The 15,753-nt window shown below is 37.3% G+C and overlaps 1 protein-coding gene across 1 annotated transcript in view; it reads left to right on the forward strand.

Annotated features, from left to right (window-relative positions):
* iqgap1 (IQ motif containing GTPase activating protein 1) overlaps positions 1-15,753 on the forward strand; it is a 100,623-nt gene that overhangs the window by 47,704 nt on the left and 37,166 nt on the right. Inside the window, exons 6-15 of the mRNA XM_059348274.1 lie at positions 1,469-1,536; positions 1,901-2,014; positions 3,593-3,771; positions 4,688-4,775; positions 5,757-5,914; positions 6,017-6,101; positions 7,374-7,537; positions 8,655-8,815; positions 8,902-9,026; positions 10,310-10,473. Of these exons, the coding sequence (XP_059204257.1) occupies positions 1,469-1,536; positions 1,901-2,014; positions 3,593-3,771; positions 4,688-4,775; positions 5,757-5,914; positions 6,017-6,101; positions 7,374-7,537; positions 8,655-8,815; positions 8,902-9,026; positions 10,310-10,473 (1,306 nt within the window). The remainder of the gene's footprint in view (positions 1-1,468; positions 1,537-1,900; positions 2,015-3,592; positions 3,772-4,687; positions 4,776-5,756; positions 5,915-6,016; positions 6,102-7,373; positions 7,538-8,654; positions 8,816-8,901; positions 9,027-10,309; positions 10,474-15,753) is intronic.

Here is a 15,753-nt window from a genome sequence, read left to right on the forward strand (position 1 = left end):
CATATTTTGCATGATTTATTTGATTCAGGTCAAGACATGATGTTCTGTTTGACTCTGCTGTCAAGAGCCAGACTGAAGCAGGAATCCTCCCTTTTCTCTACTCGTCCTTATCTGCCTTCTTCTTTATCTTATTTTTAAACTGATGTTAACTTGTTGTCCATGTCCAGAATAAAATAGCTGCTTTTTACTCTGTTATTACTCTGTATTATTTATTTAATCTTTATATTCACTGAAAAGCAGCACAGTTTTACTAGTTTACATCACTTTGTTCCAATAAGTGAACAAACAAATAACACATTATTTGCATGTTTGAATTATTTCTGTCTCAACAAAGCAGCTCCATAACCTCACAAAGTGACAGTATAGACTGTGTCAAAAGGTGAATGTAAACTGTGCGATGTCACCCACTGGTATGTGGACTAAACCTTGATTTTCAACATTTTGACTGTCACCATCTTGTTATTTTGGAACCAGGAGTGAGCATATTTAACAAGAGGGTGGAGCTGAGGAGGTTACTGGATGTTAGCATGTTGCATCTAGAATCCCACTATTTTTCTTCGCAAGACACCTTGCAAAACATTCAAGTTCAGGTCCTGTCCCCTGAGCTACCCTAACCATAGGTAGTTGAGTCAGGGCCCAACTTTAAACAATCTGGCTGATTTACAGAGTGGGTCTTGCCAAGAAAAGGCACGAGATTCAAAATGAGGTATAATTCACGTTAACTGTGATATTAATTGGGATGCTAATTTTGGCTTCAAACAGCCAACTCCTCAGAGTGTCTTTAAGTACAACTGAATGCTGGATACATTTTTAAGTGACTGAAATGTTCCAGTTAACTTTGATGAAGTGAAAACACACTGAAAGGGACACATGTCAAAGACAAAAACCCTGACACCTAACAAAAGGTTCATATGAATCACAAGGTAGCTCTGCCTTAAATCCTTCCCTGCTTTATCGTCTATTTTTACTCTAAATGGGACCATAATTTACTAAATAAACATCATGCTGTAGTGAAGAAGACTCTAAACTAAAGATTAAGACCATAAACTCATTATGAAAATGTTTACTGAGGTCAGAAATCAAGTGAGAAGTAGGCTCATTTTCCTATTGAAAAGAGACTTCTTTTTGCAGCCAGTGGAGTCACCCCCTGCTGGTCATTAGAGAGAATGCAGGTTTAAGACACTTATTTCTTAGGTTTCTGCTTGAGTGACACAAGAGGCACATGGCAGAAACATCTGTTTCCTTTCTCTGAAATGATAGGGCTGCACTCTGATATTTTCTGCTCTGACCTGTCAACTCTTAAACCTCGTACTCCCCTACATTTATTTTGGTAATTACATTCTACTTTCCATCCCTGAGCAGAAAACCTGCATGAAATGGCTTTTCACATATTAGTTTCTGTTTTGTACCTGTTCCCGTGTGACGTTTCACCTCTCTTTATTCATTGTTTCTCTGTCCTCTTTCACAGCCTGTACCTGTTCAAGCTGGGCCTGGCCCCGCAGATCCAGGATCTGTATGGAAAAGTAGACTTTACTGGTAAGCCTGAACACGACTATGTGCATCTGTTTTCCTCATTCGGTCCCTGTTAACCCAATTATGTCGAGTGTTACAGATGTCACCATGTTGCCAACATGAAGTCTAAAATGTGTTGAATTTGTCTGCGCCCTGAGAGGAGGACAGCAGGCCACAGTGAAATGTGAAAGTCATTAGTAACTGTGAGGGCTTTTCCTGTCAGTGGTGTTCCCGCCTGGCTCCCTGTCCCAGAGCCAGAGTCAGAAATCTGATTATCACACATGAGCCAGGAACAGTCTGTCTCCACTGTTCTCACTGCCCTCACCCAGCCTCCCCCTGCCCTCCCCCGTCCATTGATTTGTTCCTTCTGCTCTGTCTTCTCTCCCAGAGGAGGAGATCAACAACATGAAGAGCGAGCTGGAGAAGTATGGGATCCAGATGCCCGCCTTCAGCAAGATTGGCGGAATCCTGGCCAATGAGCTCTCAGTGGACGAAGCTGCATGTAAGACTGGAAAGGGGGCGGGATCTGATATTGTACATTATAAAGGTTACATAATGAATGCTTTCATAATGGCACAAATCTCCTCTTTTTTACGTAAGAAGCTATCATAGCTTTTTACCGGATCATTTTTTTAAAACACAAATTCATCTACAGGTCTGGTTTTCTGACACAGTTTCAATAATGATTAGTCACTGTTATTATTATTATTATTATTATTATTAATAATAATAATAATAATAATAATAATAATAATAATAATCCTCATGCTACACCTTTCCAACAAGTTCGGGCCAGTAGTATTTTCGTCATCTTTCTGACCAACAAACTGAACTGAAAACATAAGCTCCTTGGCCGAGGTCAATATTGATGGATGATATTTAAAGGGAAAATTAGACATTGTGGGAAATAAGCTTATTTGCTTTCTTGCAGAGTGTTAGATGAGAAGATTAAAACCTCTCTTCTGTTTGTTTGTTAAATGTAAAGTTACAGCCAGGAGGCAGTTAGCTTAGCTTAGCATGAAGACTGCAAACAAGAGGAAACGGCTAACATTGCTAAGACCAAAAATGAAAAAAAATCAGCACCTCTAAAGCTCACAAATTAGATCTTGCTTGATTGATTTACATACAAGAAAAGACAACAAGTCACTGCATCAAGCTAAGAAATAAATCATTATTAAAATGGTTTTGGCACAAACAAACAAGATGTTAGCTCATTAGTGAGCTTCAGAGGTTCTGGTCTGTTTCTGCAGAGCCAGGCTAGCTCTTTCCCTTCGCTTGAAGTCTTTATGCTAAGCTAAGCTAATGGTCCCCTCACTCCCTCGCTGTGAGTCATATTTAACGGAAGCCGTGGAAAAAAGTATTCAGATCCCTTACTTCAGTAAAAGTACTATTCCCACTCTGCAGAATTACTCCACTACAAGTAAAAGTCCTGCATTCAAAACTTATTAAAGTAAAAGTACAAAAGTATCAGCATCAAAATTTACTTAAAATATCAAAAGTAAAAGTACAGTGCAGAATGGCCCCATTCAGATTGTTTTAAATTTATTATTGGATTATTATTATTGATGCATTTATGATAAATTTTCTCAAGATATGGCTTATTTTTTTACTACATAACATACTGTTATGAGCTGTAATTTATAAAATAGCTAATCACTTCAAATTTATCATGTTTTTTATGTTAATTCTTGACCCTCTAAAGTAACTAAAGCTGTCAGCTAAATGTAGTGGAGTAAAGTACAATATTTGCCTCAAAATGTAGTGAAGTATAAAAGTACTTAAAATTTTGAATACTAAAGTAAAGTACAAGTTCCTCAAAATTGTACTAAAGTACTGTAGTGAGTAAATGTACTTAGTTACATTCCACCACTGTTTAACGGGGAGATGTGAGAGTTTTATCAATCTTCTCATCGAACTCTCAGCAAGAAAATCTTTAAGCTAAGTGTTTTTTAAGTGTGACAAGCTGGAGTACAATATTAATTAATTGACACTTAACATAGTCTATTAACAATATAACATTAAACATTCAGATAAAATTAATCTGCATCCAGCTCCTCACCACCTCCTCTTCCTCCCTCAGTGCATGCTGCTGTGATCGCCATCAACGAGGCCATCGACCACGGCGTCCCAGAGGGCACCATTGCTGCGATGCAGAACCCCAACGCCATGCTGGTCAACCTGGACCTCAACGGGGCTCGCCAGTACCACGACACACTGTACCAGGCCAAAGGGGAGAAGGTGGCCAGCTCACGCAAACGGGTACGAAGCATTAAAGCTCTGTGAGGGTTCAGGCGGTCAGAGAGGAGTGGTGGCCTCGGGCACGTTATCCTTTAGAGACCATAAAAGGGCCATATAATTAAAACTGGGGCGAGTCAGTGTCCACTTTTTGATTAGAAAATAATTGAACACACAGCCTGAAGGAGAGGAAAAAAATTTGGCATCAGACGATGTGAAATGCTGAGGCCACACAAACCACTGGGCCAACAGAAATTAAAACAGCCACGACAGTAAAGAACCAAGGACAGAGAGAGGAGTAAAATCACTGCATCTCTTCATTTGCCAACAGTTTCTTGCAGCGTGAGATAAATGCATAATTTATGATTTAGAAATATTAAAAAAGCAAATAAATGACCAAATATAACCCCCAAAGTCTGCACAAGAGAAAATAATGATTCTTAAGAAAGAGATATACAGTCATGGAAAAAAATATTAGACCACCCTTGTTTTCTTCAACGTATTGTTCATTTTAATGTCTGGTACAACTAAAAGTACATTTGTTTGGACAAATATAATGATAACAACAAAAATAGCTCATAAGAGTAATGTAAAAAGTTATTAGTCCACCCTTTTTCATCAATTTCTTGTTCATTTTAATAACTGGTACAACTAAATCTGTGATTTCGGTTATTATCAAGAAAACCGTGGAAACCGTGTCTAGATATCAGCTCTTAAATTAAACTCTTATGAGATACTTTTGTTATCATTAAATCTGTCCAAACAATTGTACCTTTAGTTGTACCAGGCATTAAAATGAACAGGAAATTGAAGAAAAGGGGTGGTCTAATAGTTTTTTCCATGACTGTATTTATTTGCGTCCTTTAGAGGGAATATGGTGATAAGTGTTGCTGATGCTGTTATGTTTAATTTGCTTTTGGACACATTTCTGCTCCGACAGCAAATGGAGAACGCCGACGCAGAGAGAGACATCTACGACGAGCTCCTGACCCAGGCTGAGATCCAGGGCAACGTGAACAAGGTCAACGGTAAGTCACACGAACACACACGTTTAACCCATTTAGGCCTAAAACACCTGGAAAAAATGCCTGGAAAACCTCTGGGCGATTTTAAAAGAAAAAAACCCCTAAAACCTGAAGTTTTTCTGGAAATTCAACAGAAGATTTTTCAGCCTCTGTAGCAGATAGAAATGAAATTCAAAAAGTATTTTAGAGCTTATACCCATGGCTTTCATGAGAAGTTGAGTTTATTTGTCCAATAAACCTTCAATAAAGTTTTTTTTTAAAATCAACAAACTCAGCAAATTTTACATTTGCCCATCAGCAAGATGCAAACATGATATGACCATTGGAAGAAATAGACATAGTTCTCATTAGCCTACTGTAATAATAATTAAAAACATAATAATAATCATAACAATAATAAATAATACATTTTATCTATATTTCACTTTTCAGGGTACTCAACGATAAAGTAGTATAAGACATAAACAGTCATGATTTCTTATATCATCATCGCAATCAATTAGTATTATTATTGTTATTATCTCCAGATGGCCACAAATCTGTCTGTTCTTCTGTAAAAACATATTCCTCATCCGTAAATCCTGGTCGATTGGTTCCGAGGGTTCAAAGTCCGGATGAGCAATAAAATCGCCGGTGCTGTTTTCATCAAGATCGCTTCCGTCACTTACTTCTGAGCTCCCTCCGCTATAGTCGTCTTCCACCATGATTTCAAAGTTCTGGAAAAGTCCCATGTTGCATTGCGACACTCCCACATGTATTCTGATGCATTTCATTGGCCAAGAGACCGAAAATAGGTGGAAAAAACTACAAATACTACAAAACAACGTATCCGCTTTCCCGGCTTTAATGGTAGAATAACACAACAGCGCTCCCGGTTTTAATGGTAGGAATGCAGTAATGCTTTCCCGGCTTAAATGGGATATTTACTGATAATTAGTCTGTTTCCTTGGTGCAGTTGTAAAATATCAACCTTTTCTCTCACAGTGAGCAACGCCCTGAGTGCAGCGGAGCAGGCGCTGCTGAATGGCGATGAGGATAAACTGTACGAGGCGCTGAAGGCCATGGGCATCAAGAACCTGCAGGCCCAGAACAAAGGCTGGTACCTCAAACAGCTGCAGGCGGACCGAGAGAATAAAGACCAGGTACCTTCAGCGTAAAAACAAAGCATTTATGACAAGAAAATGGTGAAAAATGTGCCTCTTTGCCTCATCAGTGTGATCTAAACTTGATTTCTTCCTTGTCAGACGAACCCAGGAGAAGCTCTGACGAAGGACGAGCTGCAGGGCGGCGTCGATGTGGCCAATGAGATCGCAGACGGCTACCTAAAGAGTACGATGCACATAAACGCATATATTCTACAAAAACTGTCTTCTTCTCCCCTTTCAACATCACTATCTGTTCTTATACACTAGCGCTAAAAAGTTTGGGGTCACCCAGAACATTTCTCTGTTGTTCTCCATGAAAACAAACTGTTTTATTCATGAAATTGGTTACACAATGAATCGAAAATATAGTAAAGACATTTTCAAGGGTAGAAATAATTGTTCTAACCTGTACGAATCTCCAACTTTTCCTCTAGATACTCAGCCAGCCTGAGGAAGGATCATTTTATTCCTTCTCAAATCAGCACTAAAGGTTTCTGTCTGTGCTAACATAATGCTCAGCAGGTGGTTTAAAGATCAATCAGCCTTTCAACACTATAAACGTGGATTAACACAATGTGCCACTGGAACACAGGACCATATATAATATATAGTCGTTTCCAGCTTTAATAGTCATTTACAACATTAACAATGTCTAGACTGTACAGGTGCATATCAATAAATTAGACTATCATAGAAAAGTTTATCTATGTCAGTAATTCAATTCAAATAGTGGAAATAACACATTATATACAGTCATGGAAAAAATTATTAGACCACCCTTGTTTTCTTCAATTTCTTGTTCATGTTAATGCCTGGTACAACTGAAGGTACATTTGTTTGGACAAATATATTGATGACAACAATCATAACTCATAAGAGTTTAATTTAAGAGCTGATATCTACACATTTTCCATGGGTTTTCTTGGTAATGATTTTGGTTATTATAAAGAAAACCATTTTTGTTGTTATTTATCATTATATTTGTCCAAACAAATGTACCTTAAGTTGTACCAGGCATTAAAATGAACAAGAAATTGAAGAAAAAAGGGTGGTCTAATATTTTTTTCCATGATTGTAGATCCATCACACAAAGAATGAAACATTTCATATCTTAATTTATTAAATTCCTTCTAATTATAATGATTATGGCTTACATTTAATGAAGACCTACAATTCAGTATCTCAAAAATATGAATATTACAAAAGAGTGTTGGCCTCGAAAAAGTATGTCCATATGACTCAATACTTGGTTGGGACTATTTGACTTGAACGACTGGAAATGGACTTTTCCATCATATTCTAATATATTGAGATGCACCTGTATATCATCTGTTACTTTAACTTTAAAAAATTGTGCTTTCTTTCAAAAACAATAACATTTGTAACGACGGCAAACTTTTGAGTGGTAGTGTAATTCACACACGTGTTAATTTTGTGTGTGTGTGTGTATGTGCAGTGTTGAAGGCAGTGGAACGCATCAACGGCGCCATCAGGGCGGGCGTGCCGGAGAAGACGGTGGCCGAGCTGATGAACCCCGACGCTCAGCTGCCTGAAGTCTACCCCAGCGCTGCAGACCTGTACCAGAGAGAGCTAGCCAGCCTCCAGCAGCAGAGCCCAGAGGTTCATACTCAGAGTTACATACGTATAACCTCCACCTGCAACACCACAGCATCATTTACATAAAGCACGTGATCATGTGGCTTTGAGGCAAAGCTACAGGACGAGATGACCTGAAAATGAAAACTTTTTACCTCATCATCAGTCAGCACCAAACAAAGAAAAGAGTTAATTTTGTGAACTGTTGAAATAAAAACAAATTCACATTATTCTTACCATTTGTTTCAGCTGATAACATATTAAACACGCTAATTTTTGTCTAATTCAAACATATTTTACATCACAATTCTTTTACAGGCAACGTGCACCTCACAAGGACTGAAACAATTTTATCAACTAACCTATTAGTTTCTCCACAAAGAATACTGCAGAATCTTCACTTTAGATTCTGTGTTAACCAGAGATTTGCTTCAGCTGGAAAGAAAAGCATAAAAAACAACTAATTGATTGATTAAATGTAAATGTAAAGACTTAAACAACCAAATTGTCGACTTATTGACTAATTCGTGGAACATTTAGGCACGCCTGAACAAAAAACACAAAAACACTTCATAGATAAATTAAATAAGGTAAATTTAAATTATTTGACACTTAATAATAAAAAAACTGCAAAAATAAATAAAAATAAACATAAATTGTTCTCCCTCTAGAAATTTAATGAATGAGCCCATTTGTACAGACAAAAAAATAATTTTAAATATATTTTTCAGTATTTTTTAATATCGTCAAGAATATCGTTATCGCGAAAATACTAAATATCGTGATAATCTTTTAGGGCCATATCGCCCAGCCCTACTCTTGATCTACATTTTTATCTCATCTTCTTGACTAAACAAATGAGTCAGTAATGGAAGTTCTGGTTGGTTGCAGCCCTGCAGGGAAATTATACTTCTCAGTAGTTAGAAGTAACTGCACAGTCTTCCAGTAAGGCGTACAGTACAAAACAACTCCAGCCATTTTAAAAAACGTGTAACCTTCTCTCTCATGAGTGATGGTTTCTGCAGAGCCTGTTTCTGTTTCTGTGGAACAACAAATCTAGTCAGCATCACCACGTTGTTTTCCTGGTGGTCTTCAGTGGCAGTTTGACTGATGAGGTAAATTTGTGTCTGGTGTCCCGCAGGGCACGCTGTCCCACCCTGAGCTGCTGGTTGCCGTGGAGATGCTGTCCTCGGTGGTGCTGATGAACGAGGCGATGGACGTCGGAGACCGAGCGGCTCTCTGGAAGCAGCTGTCCAGCCCCGTCACCGGGCTCAGCAACGTGGAGGGGGAGTACTCTCAGAGGTGAGACGAGCTCTTTCAGTGTGTCTCAGGTTTTTGTGTTTTCCTGGACGAGCTGTTGATGGTTAACGTTCCCGTGTTCTCCTCAGGTACATGGATGAACTGATGCGTCTGAAGGCAGCAGCTAGAGAGGAAGGCTCCGACTATCTGACCTGGAATGACATTCAGGCTTCTATCGACCAGGTTAACCTGACTGTGCAGGAGGAGCACGAGCGTAAGAGACGCACTAACATCCATTCACACCCCAATGTGCCAAACTGATCTGTGAAAAGTGACAAACACACTGACACCAAGCATCACATTTATTTAAACCCCTAAACCCAACAAGCTGACCTAATAAATTAGAATATGATGGAAAAGTCCATTTCCAGTACAACAGCCCCAATCAAGTATTGAGTTGATATAGATGGACATACTTTCCATAAAACATTTGTTTAAAATTGTTTTTTTGTAATATTACAATTTTTTGAGACATTGAATTTTAGGTCTTCATTAAATGTAAGCCATAATCATTGTAATTAGAAGAAATTCAATAAATTAAGACATGAAATGTTTCATTCTGTGTGTAATGGATCTATATAATGTGTTATTTCCACTTTTTGAATTGAATTACTGACATAAATAAACTTTTCTGTAATATTCTTATTTATTGAGATCCACCTGTATAGGCATACTTTCAAATTTCCCACAGTCCTTAAATAATTCATATGTGACAACCACATCTAACCTTAATATTTTTAAATTTCTCAAACATCTTTTCATCCTGTCAATAAAGCATTAAGTATAAATAAACACGTTTTATACTTGTTTTTGGTTTTGAAAGATGCCCAAATGTTCGATGTAAAAACTATTTAAACTCAAATTTGACCCAAGGACGACAGGGAGCCTAAAATAATGATTTTTTATCAAAATCTCTTTATTTTACGTGTCTTATTTAAAATTTTACCACTCATGAAAGTGTTTGTATTAACCAGATCCCGTAAAAAAAAACATTAAAATGTGCACTCTCTAGCAAAACTATAGAGTTGTTTTAATTAACTCTGCTGAGACCAACAGTCATGTGACAAAAATTAAGTGCAACTCGGACAGACCTGCAGGCCGTTTACACAGAGCAGAGGGGAGAGGACAAGTTGTAGTCAAGGTTATTATATAGATCCATTACACACAGAATGAAACATTTCATGTCTTAATTTATTTAATTTATTCTAATTATAATGATTATGGCTTACATTTAATGAAAACCTAAAATTCAGTGTCTCCAAAAAAAAAAAATATTACAAAAGACCAATTTTAAAAAGTATGTTTAATATGTAAATGTTGTCCTCTGAAAAGTATATCCATCAATATGACTCAATACTTGGTTGGGGCTGTTTGACTTGAACTACTGGAAATGGACTTTTCCATCATATTCTAATGTATTGAGATGCACCTGTGTATTGTGATCAAAGACTCACAGTGTTAACGGGTCTATCTGTGTGTTTGCTGTGTATTCTTCAGGTATCGCAGCCATCGGGCAGATCAACGAGGCCCTGGATGAAGGGGACCCCATGAAGACCCTGGCCATGCTGCAGAACCCGTCAGCTAAGCTGACCGACGTGGACCCGTCTGTGGCTCAGCACTACCACGACAAACTGCTTGAGGCCCGCAGGGAGAAGGCTCACGTAAGAGACACACACACACACACACACACACACACACACACTCACTCACTCACTCACTCACTCACTCACTCACTTATAAGTAAGTATGAGGTTTAAGTTCATATTTAAGTCCCCCTCCACTCTGTGGATTTGTTTTTTTTTAATGTGTATGTCCCCTAAAATGTCCAACATTGAATTCACTGACTTGTATCCGAGCAAAGTACTAGAGGGTTGTTTTCACAATTCAATTCAATCTACTGAAGGGTCGGGTGTATGGGATTAGAACACTGACATAAAGCGAAGTCGCTCAACCAATCATATTCGGTACAATGGTGATTGGCATGTCCGCCCCCTTACTGACAAAAACCGCCCACTAAAAAAACACACTCGAGAGCGGGCAGGTGAAAGTATCGCGAGCGAATAGAGGAGAGCGGACCCGTGCACGTGCAAAGCGTGTTTTCCTCCTCGCAGGCTGCTATATTGCTCTAGGGAGCAGAGATGCAGGATACAAAATAGCTCGCGACTGATTTGAAAGTGCTCGATAAAACAATATGTGCACGGGGCTGTTTGATTTGCGATCGCACAGGTCTCATTACGAGTGAGCGGTTTATGTCAGTGTTCTAATCCCATACAGGTGCCTGTGCCTTGTGCTATATATCAAATGTATGCCGGGCAAGCTAGGGTATGTACGACACTGCTTGAACAGGATGCCTAAAATAGTGATATTTCATCAAAAGCATGTCATGCTACATTTCATTCAAAGTTTTGCGAAAAAGGGTTTGCATGAACCAGATCCTGTTAAAAACATTAAATTCTGCTCCTCAACAACACTGTGAAGCTATGATTGATTCTGCTGAGACGAACAGTCACGTGACAAAAATTCAATGAAATTTCGATAGAACTGCAGGCTGTTTACACAGACCAGAGAAGACAGGACAAGGCAGGTTGAAAAAAGCCTAAACCTAAAACCTCTAACAGAGAGTGGACTTCAGTACAGAGAGTGAAAATCGCACTGTAACAACCTAAGCAGATATTATTTTATGTTTCACAACCACAAACGTTGCATCAGCAACTGCCAGTTACAAGCGAACATGCTAAAAGGTGCAAACTACTTAGTCGCCAATTTTAGTGCACAACGGACTCCTCGTCTGAGTCTGGACGCTCAAACATAAATGGCTGAATTTCTCCAGTGTATCCTCTAATGGAGAAAACAGATCAGATGCCAAAACTATATCTGCAGTCTGTTGATCGAGCCATTTAAGCTCCGGTTTGCGCTGCTCTTTCACCGGTCAACCTAGAGTGAGCAGCAGTGGTGGGAATTTCTCAATGAGGGATAAGGAGTAGTTGTCAAAGTTTTTCTTTACTTTTCAAGCTGGAAAAAACCCTAAAACAAGTTAATAGTCATAGCAGAGTATTTTTAAAGCATGCCTGCAGGCTGACTCTGAGTTTACTCGTCCCTCCCTTTGGGATTTGCTCTTCAGTGTGTGTCGAGTTTTCAGGTGAGCATTATGCAAACACTGCATGCAAACACCTGCTGGCTACAGTTACATCTAGACTCCTGATGAGCTCTTACAGTGGAGAGCTCTCAGGGCTATATATAGTATGAATAGACATGTGACACATGCCACTTTATTAGATACAGTAAAGTGAAATCTGATACAATTCTGTACTCATACTTTTATGATGCCTGTAATGTTCAGGTCATAGTTATTGGTCAGGTTGTACTGGAATGCATTATATTAAAGGATGTTTCTAAAATCTGCCCCCTCCAGCCCCCATGTATAAATGGGAGGACAAAAAAGTGAGAAACGCCTCTCAGTGTTATGTAGTAAAAACAACCCTACAAACTACAACCTCTAGAATAAATATTGAAGGTCAACATTTTCAACAATGTCAGCAAAAGCTAAAATTATAAACTCCATCAAGCTAGAGTTTATGGCAGACATGTTGCATTAGATTTTACACATGTACCTAATAATTTGACCACTGGTGTGTTATTCTAGTGATTCAAATAAAGTTACTGTAGGAATAAAAAAAGGACAGTTTCCTGCTTTAAACCCTCTGGAGTCACCAAATAATGCCAGCGTGATCAAATCACATGACTTCTTCATGACATCACAACATAAAATGTGCTTCCTGCTGTCAGCTTCCATCTAAAGTTTTGACTTTAAACTCCATGCCAGATTTTGTTTGATGATGATAGGCCAAGAAAACCTATAGAAATATAGAAGTAGATGTAAAAGAGTAAAACACAAAAAAGTTTTTGTGTTTCAAAATGTTGATCCAGTATGTCAAAGTGAAGAAATAATAATCAGGTCATATACATTAATGGAAAAAAAATATTATACCACCCTTGTTTTCTTCAGTTTCTTGTTAATTTTAATTCCTGGTAGAACTAAAGGTACATTTGTTTGTACAAATATCATGATAACAACAAAAATACCTCAAAAGGCTTTAATTTAAGAGCTGCTGTCTAGACATTTTCCATGGTTTTCTTGGTGATGATTTTGGCTATTTTCAAGAAAACCATGGAAAATGTCTAATCATCAACTCTTAAATTTAACTCTTTTGAGGTGTTTTTGTTATTATTATTATTTTGTCCAAACAAAGGTACCTTTAGTTGTACCAGGCATTAAATAAACAAGAAATTGAAGAAAAAAATGGTCTAATCATTTTTTCCATGACACGTCATGGTAAATATGTTTTAAATGGTATCTGCAGGCAGAAAGAAAAAGTTTCAAAAATGGACAAAATATTCCAAAACTCCAAAGGGTTAAAATAGATGCGAGGTGCCAAAAATGTGCAGCTGCTTGAGGTTCAATGTTTGATTTAGTTCAGGCAGTGAGCTGCTGGATAAGAGCTCAGATTTCTCTTCCTGCCTCTAAAATCCTGCAGAGAAACCAGCAAGACATTGAGGCAGTACATCTGAATTACAGACAGTATTTTGGATTGAGTAATAAGTAATTTATGCTCTCAAATTGATCATTTTTGCCTGCCCATAAGTAGACATATTAGTACCTTTTTATTATTCTAATTTAAGTATATCATGATATTGATTCCAACCATATGACTAAGCCTGTCACAATAACACATTTTTTAGGACGATATATTTTCCCAGAAACTGTCATGATAAACGATAGTATCGTTGTATCAATGTTGTTTTAGTTTGATAACAATGTTAGAGCATAATAAGTACATCCTTTTCCACAGCAATGAATTTTTTTTATCTCAAGAATATTGAACATCGGAATTGAAACGTGGAAAAGAAATATTAAAATTTTCTAGATAAAGAAAACAAATAAATAAATTACAACCAAAACAAATAAAATAGACTTTCAGGCTCTGTTAACAAAACATTGCAATGAGATAATCATTATGTATTATATTATTTAATTATTAAAATCACATACAAACAGCTGGAATGGCTGCTTGGGAAATACATTTTTTTTTTCCGGCAATTCCTACTGCCTGTCAAACATTTGCACAAAAAAAGCACAAAAAGTCACGCATGTAAGCGACAATATATTGAGTCCTGAAAAAAAACCTATCGTGTCCATTTTTATATATTGAACGATAAGTCGATATAGTAATTATCGTGACAGGCCTTCATATAACGAGGCCCATCAGCCCTACTCTAAGCACAAAATGAATCTTGTATTTTTTCTATTTATTATGAAATAACCAGCTGTCTAACGTGTACATTTCGAGGGGCACCCAGCAATTTATTGAGCCACCACTGCCAGAGAGCCCTGACATCATCTGGAAGCCTCAAAAGTTAATATAATACAGTAGTTGATGAGTGGAGCCTCTGTAATATGAAACCCTGTACAGCAGTGTGACTGTGATGTGTGGTTGTAGCTCAGTGGGATCTCAGAGCTGTCGTGGTTGCAGATGGACCCATGTGACTCAGATCTCAGAGCCCCACATGACACGAGCAGACTGCTGATGTCACGGTGTGATCATCTTTTCCTCCTCTCACTTCCTGTCGTATGTGTGTGTTTGACCTGCGTTCTGTGCCTCTCTTTACTCTCTTTGTGTGTCTGAGCGAGCTCTGACCTGATCTTCTCTCTTTACATTTCACACGTGAGCGCAGGAGACACGTTAAACAGTCCGTCTGCTGCTCTCTCTGACTCATTTGCCTGTGTTATCCTAACTGGAGTGAGTTAAGCTGATGAATGTGGTTCTTGTGTGTGAGTGTGTGTTGGTGTGTGTGTGTGTGTTTGTGCAGCACATTTACATATGGTATCACAGGAAGAGAACCATGTTTGGGTCGTGTTCCTGTCGAAGGAGCTGGAGGTCAGACTGCAGGTTTTAACACAGAGGGGCAGGGGATTAGAGGGTTAATCAGAGAGTTATAGGTTTGCTCTTGTTCAGGTTTTAAGTGTGGTTGTATGAGTCAGTCCTGACACAGAAGATAAATATTGTACTGCTGTGGACGGGGCAGCAGATAAATGTGTTTTAAACACCATAAGAAATCAATATCAGTTTAAGTCCCTTCTTAAAATAACATTTTAACCTCTTTAAAGACCAGTTTTATTTCTTTAAATTATGTTTTTTCACTGTATTGATTTTAACAAATACTTTTGTGAATTCTTTAAACAGCTGATTATTTAATGACTTTAAAATGCTCTGAAAGTACTTTTTAACTCAAAGTTAAAAAAAAGTGTTTTATAATTAATTTATTAGTATTTTTATTAGCATTATTCTTGATATAGTGTTATTCTGTAATATATAGTGTATATATTTTAATGTATACACTATTAATAGTAATACTAACTTAAAAGTATTATTATTATTATCATTAATCATATTCATAATAATTAAAAAATAGTATTATAGTGTATATATTTTAATTTATATACTATATCAATAAAAATACTTACTTAAAAGTATTATAATTATTAATAAAATACTAATAAAAGTATTTGTAAATAAAGAATTGAATTAGTATTTTTTATCAGCATTATTAATATAGAGTATCAATTATATTATATATAATATGATAATGTATGCTATGTTAGGCCCATCTAAAAAAAGAATAAATAAATAGTGGTGCAACAATTGTAGAATGCTGGATAGAAATATATATTTAAAATAACAAAAAACACCAGAATTAGTATCAGTAATCAGCCAAATTGTTGTTCCACTTGTTTTTATTATCTTTTCCCCTTTTGTGCAAGCAAAACAAAGAAACCTTCATTATAACAAAAATAATTAAACTTTTTCAAAAGAACTGCTTTGTTTGATGCAAATAACCAACACAACATTCCGGTGTGTTGATGTTTGGCTGATATATTGATA

This window comes from Centropristis striata, chromosome 2 (assembly GCF_030273125.1).
Source record: "Centropristis striata isolate RG_2023a ecotype Rhode Island chromosome 2, C.striata_1.0, whole genome shotgun sequence".
Classification (NCBI taxonomy): domain Eukaryota; kingdom Metazoa; phylum Chordata; class Actinopteri; order Perciformes; family Serranidae; genus Centropristis; species Centropristis striata.